Genomic DNA, 18,473 nt, shown 5'->3' on the forward strand with positions numbered 1-18,473 from the left:
TTTTTTGTTTTTGTTGTTTTTTTTTTTTTTTTTTTGAATAGCCCAATTGCCTATTCAGTGCCAATCTAAGAAAGAATGGAGTTAACATTTTCACACCATTCCTTCCTATACAGTCTCTGAATAACCATCTAATCAAGGTTTGTTTTCAATGGGGAACAAATCTTCTACAGTAGAGTATTTCAGATTTATTCCGTTGGAATCTATACATTAATGCCCACTGGATGAAAAGGACCTGTTTCACAAAAGCCTGGACATTGCCTTGCCGTGGCAGAAACTTTTTCCCACTGTGTTAGTGTTAAAAATGAAAGAAAGCCTGGGAAAGGACTTGCTTCAGCATTGTGTGCTGGAGGGACGAGGCATGCTTGAATGGACCGGCAGGGTCCCCCATCACATCTGTACACATATCAGCAAAACGATTCAGCCTTTCACGGCTGCTCACTGCAGTACAGGACCAGTGCTCTCGGAGAAACATTTAAAAATTGTGTCTACAAAAATCCAGCTAGGCTAGTCAGGTCAAGTTGTATATGTGTGCAGGTTTGAGTTTGTCTCTGTGATTTCTAATGAAGTTGGTAACAACATTACTGCAATAACCAGAACTCAGAATATTTAGCACTTTTTGTTGTGATTATCTCCATAGGGTTACCTGATTATTTAGATAGAATTGACCAGTTCAATCCAACAAGCAGTTTGAATTTTCTTCTTGAGACTCTGTGTGTGTGTGTGTGTGTGTGTGTGTGTGTGTGTGTGTGTGTGTGAATATGTGTAATGTAATGATAGCTCTTGTTGTTGACCATTTCCAACTCTAAAGCAACCTCCATCATCACTTTCAGTGTCTTTATCTTTTCTTCTACGTCCTGAGAATTAGGATGGCCCTCAGTCTTTGGGCAATCCAAGTTTCATTCATCAGCAATCCAGTATCATGTGATAAAAAGAGTATCAAGGGGCATGGGTTCTAATCCCACCCCTGCCACTTACTAGCTGTGTAAAACATTGGGCAAGTCATTTAGATACTTTGAAAGCCTCGACTTCCTCTTACATCAAATAGTAATAATAGGACCTGTCCTGAAAACATATAGGATTGCTATAAGGAGTAAATGAGACGATACATGTGAAAGAGCTTGTACACTGTAAAACGCTACATGGTTATTAACTATTATGATAATTGTGATGAGCTTCTTCCCAGAATTATCAGAAAGAAGACAACTCTTTGTGATATATGATAACTCTAGTGATATAACTGCAAGTGGTGTTATGAGCAATTGTGTGTTTCAAGAGTGTTTTCACCTGTGTGGAAAAATTTTTTTAATAAGCCCATCCTACTCAGAGATGGTGATTTTATCAGAGACTCAACCAGTTTTAGTACTTACCATTTTACTTAAATGATGGAGATCTTGGTGAGAGTAAAACTGTATATAGAAAACTCTACATTTTAGTGCCAGGCCTCACTTTTATCTCTTGCACTGTTCCATTTATAAACTTCAAAAAAGTGTTCATAAAAAAAAAAAAAAGTGTTCTTTACTAGATGACTGAGGCTATGTTGAAGTCCCAAGGCCTAGAAACATGAACATCATACTAATTTATGGATAGGTATAGAAGTAGCTGGAGAGCATACTGGAAAAACCTTTTCACACAGCTTTACAGCAGACAGTGGACACCTAAGGGCCAGACTTCATTCAGGGGCAAAGAATGCAGTACAGTGAAGCAGATAAGAGTGTGAACTGCCTGGGTTCAAATGCCAGCTCAACCACCAATTGCCTACATGGCCTTGAGTGGATTTCCTAATTTCTGTGGCCTCAGTTTCCTCATCTGAGGTATGGGGATAATAATACTACCGACATCATAGGGTTGTTGTGAGGATTCAATGAAATAATATACATAAAGTAGTTAGAACTTGACACATAGTAAGCTCTTGAAAAAGTGTTTGCTCTTGTTATTATCGCAGTACACATACATCAGGGACTCAGCAAGATGTTGGAATTTGGTCTGTTGACTGATTTCCTGAATTTTCCTTCCTAGGTTATTGGGCCCTTCCTCTGGTGCCATGTTTTGTATTAACACAGCTATAGAGGATTCATCATGATTCCTTACCCTGACAAAGACAATTTGTTTTATATAAAAGAAAAAAAAATAGAAACAGTAGCCTAATGAAATATTTTAGGCACCTAACAGACCTAATGGAAGTCAGAATGAGAAGGAATTCTCTTATGTAAAGATTTGCACAAATCATATCACTGAAAGAGAACATAGAGCCCATAGGCATTTACTAAGTTAAGTGGATATATGTGAGGCTGAGAGCAAAGAGGTTGAGAGCAAAGGAAATGAATTAGTATATAAGAATGAGGTCATATCCACTGAACTCAGACAGCATGAGGAGGTAGGGCGTAGCAAGGTAGAAAATCTAGTTGAGCTCAGACTTCCCTGAGCTGGCCCTCTCTCCTAGGACAGAAGAGAAAGAAAGTGAGGAGGTGGACATTCCTCTGTGTGTAGGCCATTACCTCTGGGTTACTTCTAACAAGATATAAGGATCTGGGTCACAGCCAACAATCCATACTTGGGTCACCTGGTTTTGAAAGCCTACTTACTTGGCCTCCCTCAAGCTGATCGTTCAGTTGTGAAGGCAAGAATGGGGAATCTGAAGAATGGTTTGGAGAGAGGGATTCTTTAGAGAGGTAAAGTAGAAAAATAGGAAAGCCCTAAAACTCAGTGTTATAGACACCTGTTATCCTTCTCAATCTGGGGTCTAGATGTTACCAATATTATCCCTTGCCTGCACAGCCTGGGATATATGGGTGGCAATAGGTCAGGCTATCCACATCCTCTACGTAGCTGACTGCTGCCTTCCTACTGGGAGCTGTTTGATACCTCCCTCTATCAAGCACAGAGAGCACCCAATTTCCGGGTGATCGTACATCCCACTCAGGGTTTACTCCTGCTGTCCTGACCTAATTATCAACAGTGCTCCCTTTCACTCTTAAAAGTGCCCAGTTTGAATGGCAACTGTGGTCACCTAGTGTACTCCAGTCTCCCAGGTCAACACTGCCATCTTTGACCTGTTTAACATTTCTTCTTCAGTAAGCCTCAGAAAATTCAGACAACCACCACATCACAGACAGCCACCCTAGAAAGTACTCAAACAGGTTGTGAGAGATGATGAGAAAAATGCGTAGATACAGAAAGCAGTGGGCAAGTGCCCCTTTAGCCAGCAGATTGCATTCTAGAGCCTGTCCCTCAACTGGAAAACATGGTGGCAGCTGTTGAGTGGATATCTTAGACTGGGTTGAATTTTCCAAGAATTTTTGCATACCTCGTATGGCTTTGGGGAATGTGCCATATACATTAATAGGAAAGGAATTTAACTGTAAGTATTTTTGCTGTCTATGAATAAAGTAAGAAATTTTGATAAGTTAAGGAAAATGTAAGCTTTCTTAAAGGGCCTGCTTAAGCCTAAAGTGGAGGCAGAGTTTCATGAGAACAAGTCTTGCATTTGCCTTTCAGTCCCTCTTTGCTGAAGTTGTAGTATAGCAGGCAATGACCCATCTGTGTTTTAGGCTGCCCTGCTTCAACTGACAACCCTGGCTGAAGGTCCACGGGGTTAAAATGGATTCAATACACCAAAATAGCTGGAGCACTGCTGGAACAAAATTCAAGGCCTTGTTCCCATAGGACATCACACCCACAAGTTGACCCTTGTGCAAAGCCACAGAGCCTGCTTGTGTCTGTAAGGCGGCGGTGGGGGGAATGATTCTAGGGCCCATGAGCATTGCCCACCTGAGGCCTAGATTTTAGGGATGCAGTCAGCTAGCTCTGACCCACGCCCTGTCTTGTGTCTCTCTTGCCGTGCAGGTGACATCAGTTGCAAGGGGATGACCGAGCGCATTCACAGCATCAACCTTCACAACTTCAGCAATTCCGTGCTCGAGACCCTCAACGAGCAGCGCAACCGTGGCCACTTCTGTGACGTGACGGTGCGCATCCACGGGAGCATGCTGCGCGCACACCGCTGCGTGCTGGCAGCCGGCAGCCCCTTCTTCCAGGACAAGCTGCTGCTGGGCTACAGCGACATTGAGATCCCGTCCGTGGTGTCGGTGCAGTCGGTGCAAAAGCTCATTGACTTCATGTACAGTGGCGTGCTGCGCGTCTCGCAGTCGGAAGCCCTGCAGATCCTGACGGCCGCCAGCATCCTGCAGATCAAAACGGTCATCGATGAGTGCACGCGCATCGTGTCGCAGAACGTGGGCGATGTGTTCCCGGGGATCCAGGACTCGGGCCAGGACACGCCACGGGGCACTCCCGAGTCGGGCACCTCGGGCCAGAGCAGCGACACCGAATCGGGCTACCTGCAGAGCCACCCGCAGCACAGCGTGGACAGGATCTACTCGGCGCTCTATGCATGCTCCATGCAGAACGGCAGCGGCGAGCGCTCCTTCTACAGCGGTGCGGTGGTCAGCCACCACGAGACGGCGCTCGGCCTGCCCCGCGACCACCATATGGAAGACCCCAGCTGGATCACGCGCATCCACGAGCGCTCACAGCAGATGGAGCGATACCTGTCCACCACCCCCGAGACCACGCACTGCCGCAAACAGCCCCGGCCGGTGCGCATCCAGACCCTGGTGGGCAACATCCACATCAAGCAGGAGATGGAGGACGACTACGACTACTACGGGCAGCAAAGGGTGCAGATCCTGGAGCGCAACGAGTCCGAGGAGTGTACGGAAGACACCGACCAGGCCGAGGGCACCGAGAGTGAACCCAAGGGCGAAAGCTTCGACTCGGGCGTCAGCTCCTCCATAGGCACCGAACCCGACTCTGTGGAGCAGCAGTTCGGGCCTGGGGCGGCGCGGGACGGCCAGGCCGAATCCGCCCAACCTGAGCAGGCTGCGGAAGCCCCGGCTGAGGGCGCCCCGCAGCCGCACCAGCTAGAGACCGGTGCCTCGTCCCCGGAAAGAAGCAACGAGGTGGAGCTGGACAGCACGGTGATCGCCGTAAGCAACAGCTCCGACAAGAGCGCCCTGCAGCAGCCTGCGGTCAACACATCCATCGGGCAGCCACTGCCAAGTACCCAGCTCTACTTACGCCAGACGGAAACCCTCACCAGCAACTTGAGGATGCCTCTGACCTTAACCAGCAACACACAGGTCATTGGCACAGCCGGCAACACCTACCTGCCGGCCCTCTTCACCACCCAGCCCGCGGGCAGCGGCCCCAAGCCTTTCCTCTTCAGCCTGCCACAGCCCTTGGCAGGCCAGCAGACCCAGTTTGTGACAGTGTCCCAGCCCGGCCTGTCAACCTTTACTGCACAGCTGCCAGCGCCACAGCCCCTGGCCCCATCCGCCGGCCACAGCACAGCCAGTGGGCAGGGCGAAAAAAAGCCTTATGAGTGCACTCTCTGCAACAAGACTTTCACCGCCAAACAGAACTACGTCAAGCACATGTTCGTACACACAGGTGAGCGCAGCCCCCCCCCCCCGGAGAGCTGGCAGCGGGGGGAGGGGCTGAGGGGGCTGGGGAAGGGGGGGCAGGGCAGCAGGTGCAAGGGAAGGTACGGAGTCATCTTTCAGATTTTAAGGAAGACCCCATTGTAAATGATCTTCTAGAAGCCCCGACTATGCCCCCATCACAGGAACCAAGCGCCCTGTCACAGAAAGACAAAGTCACAGAAACCCTTTGTGGAAAAGGGCCAAACGAGAAAACCTAATACAGAATTTGCAGGCACAGCATTCCTTAACTTCACTGAACTTTGAAATATGTTTTTGATCCTGGATGGTTAGAACTGGAAAAGTCCTTGGAGATCATATACTCCAGTCACCTTGTGTTACAGACAGAGTCATGCAGGCAGAGCAGGGATGAGGGTTTTAGTCTGTAGTAAGTTTTATATGAACCATCAGCTGGAGGAGGCCACAACAAGGCTGATGCAAGCGGAGGCTGCACTTATGGTCCCTGAAATGAGGAGGACTGATAGACCTGCTCTGTCTTCTAGTGCTTGTTCTCTATTTTCCACATCTAGATACCACAGTCAGTTCTGTGTACTCCCTTTCGAAAGGACAGTAGACTCACTGAGGCACACTCAGAGGAGTATGAGTAAGATGGAAAGGGACGTGAAGCCATGGCATGTGAGTCATTGCTGAGGTGCCAGAGGTGTTCAACAGTGCCTAGGTTTGAATTGAAAGTGCCTACCGCGCTTTGTCCTCTTGGCAAAGTTGCTTAACATTTCTATACGTTAGTTTCCTTGTCTATATAATGGGGGTAGTAGTGATATTTCTTTCTTGTAGTGCTGTTTTGAGGACTAAATGAATTAATATATATGAAGTTCTTAAAGCAATTTCCAGCACATAATAAGTACTGTATAAATGGTAGCTATTGTCCGCACTGTTAGTATTATTTAAATGGTTTGGAGGGAAGATCCCTTAAGCTTGTTCTGTTTGGGTCCAAAATGTAGAAATGGACCAATGAATGGAAGCTATAGAGAGATTCAGTTAAATAAAATAGGAAGTTTCTTAACAGGCAGAGTTGCTCTAAGACAGGCAGACAACTTCCAAAGGGAGTGAGCTCCTGTAATTAGAGGTGTTCAAGGAGAGAATGGAAGATCATTTCATAGCGATGTTATACAGGCGATTCAATCATCCATCAGGCGAGTAGTTGGGCAAGATGGTCTTTCATCCCTGGAGTTCATGATTCTAGAGCTAAGATCTCCTGACCTGCCAGCCAGAGCCCTATCCTAGTTCTGTAATGGGACAGGCATAGAAGCGAGAGCTCCACGGATGCTCCTCCATATAAGGGACCACATGTGTGATATGATTTCACATGGATTCTCTTGTACCTGAAAATACCTACCCCGATGTTGATCACCATATTTGGAATTCCTATTAAGAGAGTCATTCGTCTCTCTAGGTAAACCTCTAGTTCCAGAATGTCCCTGTTAAATGACAAATAAATTGTCAGGGGGAAGTTACATACATGAATTACAATACGTGAAAACAAGTTGGTTACTCAAAGCAGCATTGTTTCTGAGGTCAGCTAGCAGGAATAGCTAGGGGATAGGACATAAAGCAGTTCAATTTAAATTGGGGAATAGAAGGGAAGGACAGCAACAGACACATCAACATGGAAGTGAGCAACTGAAATAGAACATTACTTAAGATGCAATTTTCCTTCTTTGCAGTTCAGCTTAAGTCAGGACAGTACGTAAATCCACGTATGTGCCTTTACGTGAATCCTTAAAGATGAGTTTTCATACCTCCAGAAAACATAGTGACTCGCTACTGAATTCAGGAAGAAAATCAGGTAGTAGTAGTAAGTCACTACGTTTACTCAGGGTAAATGTGAATATCTAATAACCTGAGATCAATCGAAGACATTTTCCATGTGGTACGGTATGATCATTATTTAGTAAATTAATCAAATAGTAACATTTTTATTTATGTGGCAATTTATGGTTTACAGAGTGCCCTCCCATAGTTTATGTCCTTTCCTTCTCTGAGCAGCTATCTTATAAATCCATCAAATTAAGGATTAAGGGGAAAAAAAAGAGATCATTTGTGGAAGTGTATTCTTAGCCAAAGTTGACTTTGCTGGTCTTGGATCCATGAAACATTTCTACTCACCTTCTTTGCATCTCTTCCAGTAGACCTAGCAGATATAAAGTTTACACACTCTGTTAGATCACGTATTGAAATAAGGCTTTAAATCTGGAACATAAAATTTTTAGCGTACTACCGAAAAGTGTCTTTTGGGTGTATAAACACATTTATTCAGTGGATTCACCAAAGGATTCTGTGGTTAACCCAAATAACTAGATTTGCCCATAAGAAAACCAGCAATGGGTTTGCAAATTTAGACATCACAGATACAAAAGCTACAAGTAAAGTCATTTTATAAATCTGAGTTATGCTCAGAGGGTAGCCTTCAGATCTCTAGTAAACTATGAAGTTCCTCAGTAAATTTTGAAGGTCTTTCTGTTGGTGTGTACAGCCTGGCCACATCCAGGAGCGATAAATGTACATATATGACTCAAGCGCCTCATTTAAAAGAATCAACAGTCCTCCCTTTCACCCCCGAATCATTTGGCAGTGGCAGTTTGGAACGGTCATCTCTCTATCAAGACTTTTGTCTGAGTGAAGTAGTCTATAACCTAACAAAGTTTAGGAACAGTTAGTCTAGGTTTTCAAAAGGCAAGACAGCCTGAACATATGGAAGTAATTCAGGACCTGGATTCACTTTGGCCGACATTTCAAAACAAAGTTTTCTCCAGTTTCTTGGGAAAACATCAAAAAAGTGGGGCCTCCCAACTTTACAGGAGCCCAGTGGAAATGATAATCCACAGCAGAAAGTCCAAATGTTAGTCTAAAATAAGATTCTAGAAAGTAGATACTTTCTAGAATACTTGGAAGAGTAGAGATGGATTCTGTATTCTTACCTATGGTCTAACATAAAAGAATCTTACCAAGAAAGAGTCGCTTGACAGAGCTAAAAGGAAAGAAACAGGTTCTCCATCACAGCCACTATGCATGATAACTGGCTTTGCAGGTTAGCAACTGCAAGTTTTAATGTAAATGATACTTGCTTTCAACAACTGCAGAGAATCGATCCTGAGACCTGAATTCTAACTCTATGTTAATGATCCACATATTCATTGAAAGGACGTGATTGTAACAAATAAGTAGTCCATCGTATTCACCTCGGAGCTAAGCTCTACCTTAGAGAACCAAGGAAGCTCTGGTTGTAGAGAATATTCCATAATGATTATAACACTGAAACTTAGAGCAGGGACATAGTGAAAGACGACTGTGCTGGAATTAGATTATCTGGGTTCGGTTTTGGTTCCTCTAACTGTGACCTTATGCAAGTCATTTAATTTCATTACCTTCAGTTTCTTTGAGTTTAAAGTGAAAATAATAATTTCCCACCTTTTGAGTAGCTGTAATGGTATTATGCATGTGAGAGCTTTTCATAAAAGGTAAAGTACTACTTAATGTTTTTTTTAAAAAAAAAAAAATCGTCATCGTTACTTTAGCCCCCTCCACTCCCAGAGGCATTGAGTTTTTTTGCTCTATCTCCAATCTCTGAGTAATAAACTCTTGACATGTTTCCTTCTTCACTGGAATTCAAATGCTGAAGCAATGTGATACCCCTTGGGTTTCCCTTGAACTTCCTCCATAACATGAACTTTTTTTTTCATCCCTTAAGGATTTTTTCAAGAAAATCTCTCACCAAACCACTCTATCTACTGCCAAACAAACCATGGTAGGACTTCATCTCTTCTAGGAGTTTCTCAAGTTCGCTTTACTGCAGCTTCATAAAAGTTGTGAGGAAGAAAAACAAGAGTTAAGTACACATTTGAAAACAAGAGAATTGGAAAAAAGCAAAGATAACACAAACCATCCTGTCATGGAACAAAGCAGGACTCCTCTATGCCCTCTCCTAAGAGAAAAAGCAAAAGTCAAAGGAATGGGAGGGAAGGAAAAGACAGAGGACATAGGAGGATAAGCCTGGGTATGAACGTGGATGTGGAAGCCAAGCAATAGGGAAAATTCAAAGATAACGTGGGAGCAGTACTTCTCAAAGTGTGATCCCCATAGCAGTAACATGCAAATTCTCAAACCTATCCCAGACCTGAATCAGAAACTCTGGTGAGGGAACCCAGCAATCTATGTTTTAACAAGCCCTGATTCACACTAAGTTGGGAATCGCTTCCCTAGATGGCCTGGGTGATTAGAAGGAGGATGGCTTCAGGTTGCTTTTGTTACATAACATTGTTCCCCAAAATTCCACTCACAAGAACCTATGTGTTTGGAAAAAGTAAAGCATAGTTATGGACAACAGCTTGATTTTATAGTGATAAATTATGTTATGGAAGCAAATATCTTGCATATGGAAGGTTCCATGGCAAATGTCCCCTTCTGGCACTTAACATTGACTTATAACAATGACTTATCATTATGTAGGTGCCTCTATGCCTTCCCATTAGAATGTAAACTTTGTGAAAACAGGAACAATTTTATATATAATTACATATATATGATATATAAAGAAATATATATCTTATACTTCAATATACCCAGCATAATACCTTACACATAGTAAACATTCAAGAAATATTTCATCAATGAATGAGTTGAATCCTTCTCTAATGATATTTAATCACTTCCAAACGGAAAAGTGGCCTATTTCCAGAGTTGTTTATTTATTGTATGATGTAGTTCCATAGAAATAATGCAAAAGTACTTTGCACGTTTATATATTAAGTACTTTCTCCAAGGATCTGAGCACATTTCAGATACCACGTTCTGTCTGTTTGTACTTTGCCCTATATAACAAAGTTGCACACATAATAACAAAACTGACTAAGATGGCGTTCAGGTTATTTATTTATCACCAGGTACAGGGTTGCCAGGTTTAGCAAACAAAAATACAGGATGCCCAGTTAAATTTGAATTTTTGGATAAACAACAAATAATTTTTAGTCTAAGTATGTCCCATTCAATATATGTGGTGTAGTTATACTAAAAAAGTATTCACTGGTTATCTGAAATTTAGATTTAATCTGGTGCCATGTATTTTTTGTTTTTTTTGTTTTTTTCTGTACACGGGCCTCTCACTGTTGTGGCTTCTCCCGTTGCGGAGCACAGGCTCCGGACGCACAGGCTCAGCGGCCATGGCTCACTGGCCCAGCCGCTCCGCGACATGCAGGATCCTCCCGGACCGGGGCACGAACCCGTGTCCCCTGCATCGGCAAGCGGACTCTCAACCACTGCGCCACCAGGGAAGCCCTGGTGCCATGTATTTTATCTGGCAGTGCTCTTCAGACAGAACTTTCTTTTAAGACCCAATCTTAGGACTTTTGCTTTAAAATCCATAGATGAATACAGGCGTATGTAGTTGCTAAACAAATATTTGTAGAGTGAGTGAATGAATGTTCACTCAGTTTCCAGGAGAAAATATGTGAGCATGCTTTCCAGGAGAATTTAATTCAGGGGACTTATATATAAATGCATTATTTTCTCAGCAAGACTTAAATTTCTTTTTCTTTTATTCTTTTTCTATACACAAAGACTGTATTATATCTGTGTTCCCACTTGTGTTTTCTTCACCAACAAATGGTAGACATTTGGGCCTTTTCTGAATCATAGTATCAACAGCCCACCCGATAGTCACTAATGCCCATTAGTGTCCTCTGGACGATTAATTATTTTCTTTGTTACTTTAAGAAGCTCAGCTATTTTGGCCATGAATTTTATATAAGTAGATATAGTGATGATAGTCACATAACAGTGTCATCCATATAGTAATAATAGTGAGATCAAGATCGTGATGTGATCCTCCTCATATAGAGCTTGGGCTGTTAATTGTATAAAGCCAGTGAAGTAATGAACAAGTATAAGGTTTGAAGTGAGAAAGCCTTGATTTTACCACTTTCTGACCTAGTGACTTTAGGTAAATTCTGTAGTCAATCTGAGCCTCCGTTTTTTGTCACATAGGTACAGATTTTAATAGTACTTAGTTTACATGGTTGCTCTGAGAATCAAATAGCATAATTTATGTGAAAGCACTTACCTGTAACACCTTAAAATTACCCAAGCCATTTAGGAACTTACATGTCGTGTTTTATAGCAGCATCATACATTTTGCAGCATAATCTAGAGAGCAGGAAATTGTTAACTGGAGAAGGAGGGGATATCTGGCTCAGCTGGTGTCATACTCTCAGCTATTACTGACTTGTAGAGGGACCTGCAGGATGTTATTCTACCACTCTAATGGAGAGAACATCTTCTGGGGATGTTAACATCTACCCCCTCATAAAGTTGTAAGAAAAGTCAAGTAATATGGGCGAAGGTCCCTGAGAGCTTTAAAATTCTGCTTGACACCAAAACTTTTTAGTTGTTGCTAAAGCCACAGAGGTTCTGTGAATGCAGTGTGTCCCCAGTAGGCAGTCCCCCCTAGACAGCCTCACAGTCCAAGATGGCACCAGGACTGCATCCCTGGAACTGGAGAGAAAGGCTGGCAGGTGGTCGTGAAGGCCCAGCTCCAACTCGACTTCTCTGGGTGGAGAGCAGACTCTCCAGCCAGTGAAGGCTCTGCATGACCCGAGCTGAGCACCTTCCATTATTGTCACGGAACGTTTCCCATTTTCTGTTCCAGTCTTGAGTTTCCCCTTTCAGAGGACTTACAATTTCCAGGACCCCTTCTGCTCTCCTTGCCAGTAGCCACCTTCCCCTACCCCTGCTCGCCCCTTCCTTCCCTGCTGTCTGCCCTCTCACCAAGCACCCAGGCTTGGTTTTCTGACCCCCTCCTCCACCACCACTCTACTCACCTGAAGGAAGGTGTATGCTAGAGCAGATGATGGAGAGGCCGAGAGAGTGCGAGAGACAGGTGGGAACCGTGTTTCAAACAAGTGTCCTGGTAACAGCATCCACTGTCCTCTTTGCAGCCTAGAAGAAGCCTGGTTAGAATAAAAAAAGATTCAGCAGAATAAATGGGTTCTTGCTGAGCCCCCAATACAGAGGTCACTATTCAGAATTGGGGTGGCTCAGCCCCAAACTTTGGGCAGACCCTCTGCATCTATTAACCTAACAGTATCTTTCTTCCTCTTTTTTTTTTTTTTCTCACTGTCAGTCATGGTAGAGTGTCAGTGCTGGTCCACAAGAAGGAGCTGAAAAGTTGATGCTTTAGAGAGCAGGCATCCAAAAATGGAGACAAATATATGCATTCACTATTTCCCAACCCATGGGATTGTAAAGGACACTGCCGCCTCTTCTGTTCCTCCACTTGCTGTCTGGTTTTTCAGCCTCCAGAGTTCAGTTGCTGCCTGCTAAGAAATCCTCTGTCTATGCTATTCGCTGACATTTTATTCATGGTGCCACTTCTTTCCGTTAGCATTTGTAGCCGAGACTAGACCCTTAACTCTGAATTGCATACCTGCAGTATAATCACTTGCTTTATTGATTACCTGAAACAACTTTTTCACAAGCTTGTGTTGGCTTCCCCATGCCATGGAAGTCATTTTTCAGTTGATTTCATTTATCACCACTTCCTTTGTGCTGAAGGGACCGGTGGAATTTTTCTTGAAATGATCACATACTCTGTGCAAAGTGCTTTATCGCTTTAATTTTCAAAATACCTTCACAAGACAGGTGCTTAATTGTATTATTCTCAAGTTACAGATAAGGAAACTGAGGCTTAAAGCGGTGAAGTAACATGCCCAGGTCATTCAGCCAAGGAAATGGAGTTCATATCTGACTCCTGCATCTGTATGGCCCCAAAATGGATCATTTTAAAGTACAGGGGCTTATACGAGCTTCCCCGTCCTGTGTCTAATTCTACTGTCTGCTTAGCCCTTTGTGTCCCTTTCTAACGAATCAGACTTACCATTCCTGGCCATAGGCTCAGACCTGGAAAGCCATCCACTACCACTCGTCTTAACTTCACTCCTCCATACTGAGAGCAATAATCAACAGACCACATCCGTTTCATGTATAATGTTGAAAGTCCTTTGGGGATCACTATAAGTAATATGCAGGAAAATAAAAGGAAAGAATCACTCATTTCTAGTGAGGAATATAGTTTCACATCCATACATAAAGAAATGAGTTGTTCATACCTGACTAATCCGAAAATGCACCCTGTTTAGTAAGACAGTTCCTGGAATGCCTATGCTCCACCAGCACAGCACCTGAATAATTTTAGAGCACTTTCCTTTATGGAGCTCCCAAGTGCTTTGCAAACATTTTTACTCATTAACTATCACACCATTTTTCTGTGGCAGGATACTTTGTCCTATTTAAAATGTGGGACTGCTGATGCATTGAGTGATTTAAGCAAGTTGCCCTCAGGTCATGTGTTGACAAGACCTGGACCAGAGTCCTCTGGGGCATGGCCCATGGTGGGCAGAAGGCCACTAAATCTGCAAAGGGACATGGCAAGTGCTTGGTCCAACTCCTCACTTAGAGAAGGGGAAACAAACCCAGAGAGATGAAAACACTTAGAAAACCCAGGGTCACACGGATAATTAATGGCTGAACCAATACTAGGTACATACAAACAACATATCAAGACATATATATGCTATAGAGGGAAAGATGACGACTGTGAAGTATCAACTTATAGTCAGATTAGAAGGGTGTGAAAGTAAAAAGCCATCCTCACTGACCTTGCCTAGAGGAAAAATACACTATAAGAAGGTGAAAGTTTCAAACAGCAGGAGAATTTTTAACACAAAGTTTTAACTTCCTAGCAGCCAAAATACCATCTGGAATTAAGAAGGCACACTTCCCGTTAGAGGTGACAGGTGAACATATTTTAAAAGATAGTCGGCCGGCCTAGCATATAGCCTCTAGAAAGTGTACTGAAAGCACAAGGATGGTAAAGACCAGCTTGAGTTCCAAGCATGTTTACAGCTGACAGAAATGTTCCAACTAAAAATAACATGCATGACTGTCTCTCTTAGGGAATCTCTCATTTCAAAAAAATGTACCTACATAAACACCATGCAGAGACTGAACTCTTCATTTAGGAATGAGGCTTCCCTAAATTTCCCCATTTTAGTGTAAAAGTGAAACTCTTCTAACTCGTCAATCCTATGGCTCATGCTTTTTCATCAGTGAGGATGAAGGGAAAGGAGACTGGAAGACGGCAGAGGGGAGAGGGAGCTAGGCCAAAACGTTTGTGAATAACTAAAGGAAAAAGTTCAAAGATCAAGGAAATTGGTTTAGAAATTTGTGGAGTCATTCCTGAACCAAATAGCCATTTCTTAGGATTGTGTGCTTCAAAATATATCTTTTTATGTTTATAAACACAATGAAAAAGCTTTCTGTTGAGGTAAAGTTTCATAAAGCAGATCACGAGCCATGAGCCCGGCACACAGTAAGCACAGAATACGTGGTGGTGGTTTTCATTGCCATCATCCCCATGACACATCAAACCTCTTCTGTTTCATGATGGAAAAAATGGAAACACAGTCAAGGCACATATTTTCAATGGATGTTAACTCAAATTCAAGAACTAGATTTCCTACCCTGATGCCTCGTCCAGAGGTTGAAATATTACCACAGAGAGTTTCAGAGGCTTGGGGCTTTGGGCTGAGTTATGGAAGAGTACATGGACAGCCTTTCCTCTCTGAGGTGGGTGCCTGCATTGGGCAACCAGCGGTGAGTTGGGAAAGATGGAAACACCGTAATGTAGTTCATCTCACCCGCCAAGAGCAGAGCCTAGAACAAACAGCACCAACAAAAACAAGTCTCTCTTCATCCAAAGAGATGTTACAGGCCCGTGGACGTTACTTATAGAAGAATATTTCATGTGGTCATTCGGTGACAATATTCTTACTTACGTTACAGTTTTTAGCAAGCTTGATCATTTGGCCTCTAAGCCCACAGCAAACCAAAGCAGTAAACTGAGGAGATAGAAGGGTTTCAGCCAACACACTGAGAGCAAAGAAAGAGAAAACTATTTTAAAAACTGACCCCAGAGTTCAGAAAAGGCGTATGGAAGCATTTAATGGGGGAAGGGGGCGTTGGTGGATAGTCTTGTAATAAGAACACCAGGCAAGTATTCCCACACCACTCTTGGTGGTCTGCAAAGTGATTTCGTATGTATTTTATGTCAACACCAGCACAGTGAGGTACGCAGAACTGTACACCTCAGAGGCATTTGCAGATTTGTCAGAGTGGCAGGCCATCCGTCGGTGCCTGGATTTGAACAGGACCATTTGACTCTGAGATCACTGTGTTGTCTACCACCTACTCAACCTCCACACCAGACAAGGCCAATCTGCAGCTCAGGGCAGTCCAGACAGAATAGCCAATTAACTCTCTCAAGTTACATTTTAGGAAGATTGCTGTCTAAAATAGATAAAAATCAAAGGTATAGCTCTTCAGAATGACTTATTCCTATGATGGGCAATATTTTCCAGACCTATCATCAAAGCACGAGTGCATTTACTAGACAAAATACCAGAAATGGAGACTGTCCCCAAAGAGCCAAGCTGTGTGACCACCAACCTTAGTTCCCAAAGATTCTAGAGACCCCATGTCTCCAAAGAACTTTTCTCTCTTTCATTTCTTATATTTGTTTGATAATGCAAATGGCAAACACACAGTTAAATCCCCGAATGATGGCACTGAAAATGACCCCTATAAAGTAGCACTCCTTCTCTCCACAGAATGACCTTGGAAGACTTTTACTGGGGAATGTTGAGTAGCTTTCCAAGAGAGACATTTTCTGGCATGGGGACATGGAAAACTCTAGACTGTCCTGGCAGCACCTTAAAGCAAGTTTTCTCAGAACATGAGAGGCCAGGAAGGACTGGATCTTTCCAATCAGGGGTGATCCGTTAACCAATCAGATTTTTTTTTTAATGTTTTTGTTTTTGTTTTCTGTTGTCTTGTTTTTCTGTCTCTCATTCTCCCTCCCTCGCTGTGTCTCGCTCTGTCCCACTTGCTGTCTCTTCCCACGTGAACAGGTGAGAAGCCCCACCAATGCAGCATCTGTTGGCGCTCCTTCTCCTTAAAGGATTACCTTATCAAGCACATGGTGACACACACGGGAGTGAGGGCGTACCAGTGTAGTATCTGCAACAAGCGCTTCACCCAGAAGAGTTCCCTCAACGTGCACATGCGCCTCCACCGGGGCGAGAAGTCCTATGAGTGCTACATCTGCAAAAAGAAGTTCTCCCACAAGACCCTCCTGGAGCGACACGTGGCCCTGCACAGTGCCAGCAATGGGACCCCTCCCGCAGGCACACCCCCAGGGGCCCGAGCTGGCCCCCCAGGGGTGGTGGCCTGCACGGAGGGGACCACCTACGTCTGCTCCGTCTGTCCAGCAAAGTTTGACCAAATCGAGCAGTTCAACGACCACATGAGGATGCATGTGTCTGACGGATAAGTAGTATCTTTCTCTCTTTCTTATGAACAAAACAAAACAACAAAAAAGAAACAAACGAAAAAAAGCTATGGCACTAGAATTTAAGAAATGTTTTGGTTTCGTTTTTACTTTCTGTTTTTGTTTTTGTTTCGTTTCATTTTGTACTACATGAAGAACTGTTTTTGCCTGCTGGTACATTACATTTCGGAGGCTCAGGGGAATAATAGTTCTCCCAGTCTCCCTCGGATGGTGGCCTTAAGGCCTGGTAGTGCTTCAGGAGGTCCACTGGTTGGATCTCTAGCTACTGGCCTCTAAATACAACCCTTCTTTACAAAAAAATCTTTAAAAAAAAAAGTAAAAAAAAAAAATTTTCTTTTTTCACTTGTGAAGAGCACTACAAAAATATATAACAAAATCTAAAAGGCCTACTGTCTTTAAGTACACCGCTTGCAGTGTTTCAGTGGACATTTTCACAATTCTGGCCGCTTGGACTTCACAGTAACCAGTTAAAACTGTGGAATATCACTTTCTGGTTGAAAACCCAGAGGGAAAGGCCCTGCTGTTTTCCACCCCCAACGTTGTCTGATTTCATGCAAGGGCTGTGGGTGTGGGAAGGGGAGTGGGTTTGGTGGTGTGGGAAAGGCAGACGGCAGGCTTCTCCCCCAGATTCTGCTCGGTCCACACACCCTGGCCCACCTCCTCCATGCCCCCCCCTTTCAGCAGAAGCCAGGAAGACTTGGACAAGCATCAAGCAACAGTGGCTATCGTATTTATTCAGTGTCTTCGCTGAGCCCCAGACTCAGCACAATCAAGAGGGACTTTCATGAAAGGCAGGAATGCAGATAAAACAAAGATATCAGAGGTTTGCACCTACGTTTCTAGGTACAAGAGAAGGATTATTTCCAACAATCTTTGCAAAAAACAAAAACAAACAAAAAAAAGTGTCAGGATATATTCTTGTGGAAGAGAAAAAGAAAGAGAAATGGAGGGGGGGGGAATAATAAAAAGTTCTTGAGGCTTTTTTAATTCAAAATTTTATAGAGGGGCAAAAGTGACGTTTACCAGATAGAATGCTGATTTTTTTAATATATTTACAACAGTATTTGTGTAAAAAAAAAAACAAAAAAAGTGAGATTGTTAAAAGTAATTTTTTTTTTCATTTTGGTTTTGCATACACTGCCACCAATCCCTTCTCTTTTATTTTATTTCACACACATATATATATTTTTTGGTAAGTCAAGACTGTTAAGGTTAGCGATACTGCTTCCAGATAGAAAGAATAAAAGGCAATTAAAGTTATATTTGAAAGAGAGGAAGGATATTTTCTTCATATTTTTTTAAATTTTTCTTAATTTTTATTATTTTAAGTATTGCCTGGGTTGATGAGGGCCTCTGGCCAGCCCATCCCTGCTGTAATTTGAACTGCTGCTTTGTATTTTGATATGTAGTCTTTCGACTTTTAGCAAGCTTATGTTGCTCCACTGAATATTTTTTTCAACTGATTCATCTAGAATTCTGTTCTTTTTCATGGGAGGGACTTTATCTTTCAGAAACAGATTTCTTGCTTCTCTGAAAGTTCATTGAGATCTTATGATTCTAGAATTTCTATTGACTTT

At 43.1% G+C, this 18,473-nt stretch overlaps 1 protein-coding gene across 2 annotated transcripts in view; it reads left to right on the top strand.

Moving 5' to 3' along the window:
• The window catches only part of ZBTB20 (zinc finger and BTB domain containing 20), a 165,979-nt gene extending 148,068 nt beyond the window's left edge, over positions 1-17,911 (top strand). The window contains exons 4-5 of one of the 2 annotated variants that reach the window (XM_024735374.1): positions 3,844-5,448; positions 16,457-17,211. In XM_024735374.1, the coding sequence (XP_024591142.1) occupies positions 3,864-5,448; positions 16,457-16,878 (2,007 nt within the window). In that variant the 5' untranslated portion in view covers positions 3,844-3,863 and the 3' untranslated portion in view covers positions 16,879-17,211. Of the gene's footprint in view, positions 1-3,843; positions 5,449-16,456 lie in introns of both variants that reach the window. The other variant, XM_024735375.1, reaches the window with a different exon arrangement.
• Positions 17,912-18,473: the final 562 nt, after the last annotated feature.

This window comes from Neophocaena asiaeorientalis, unplaced genomic scaffold (assembly GCF_003031525.2).
Source record: "Neophocaena asiaeorientalis asiaeorientalis breed wild unplaced genomic scaffold, Neophocaena_asiaeorientalis_V1.1 scaffold136, whole genome shotgun sequence".
Lineage (NCBI taxonomy): Eukaryota > Metazoa > Chordata > Mammalia > Artiodactyla > Phocoenidae > Neophocaena > Neophocaena asiaeorientalis.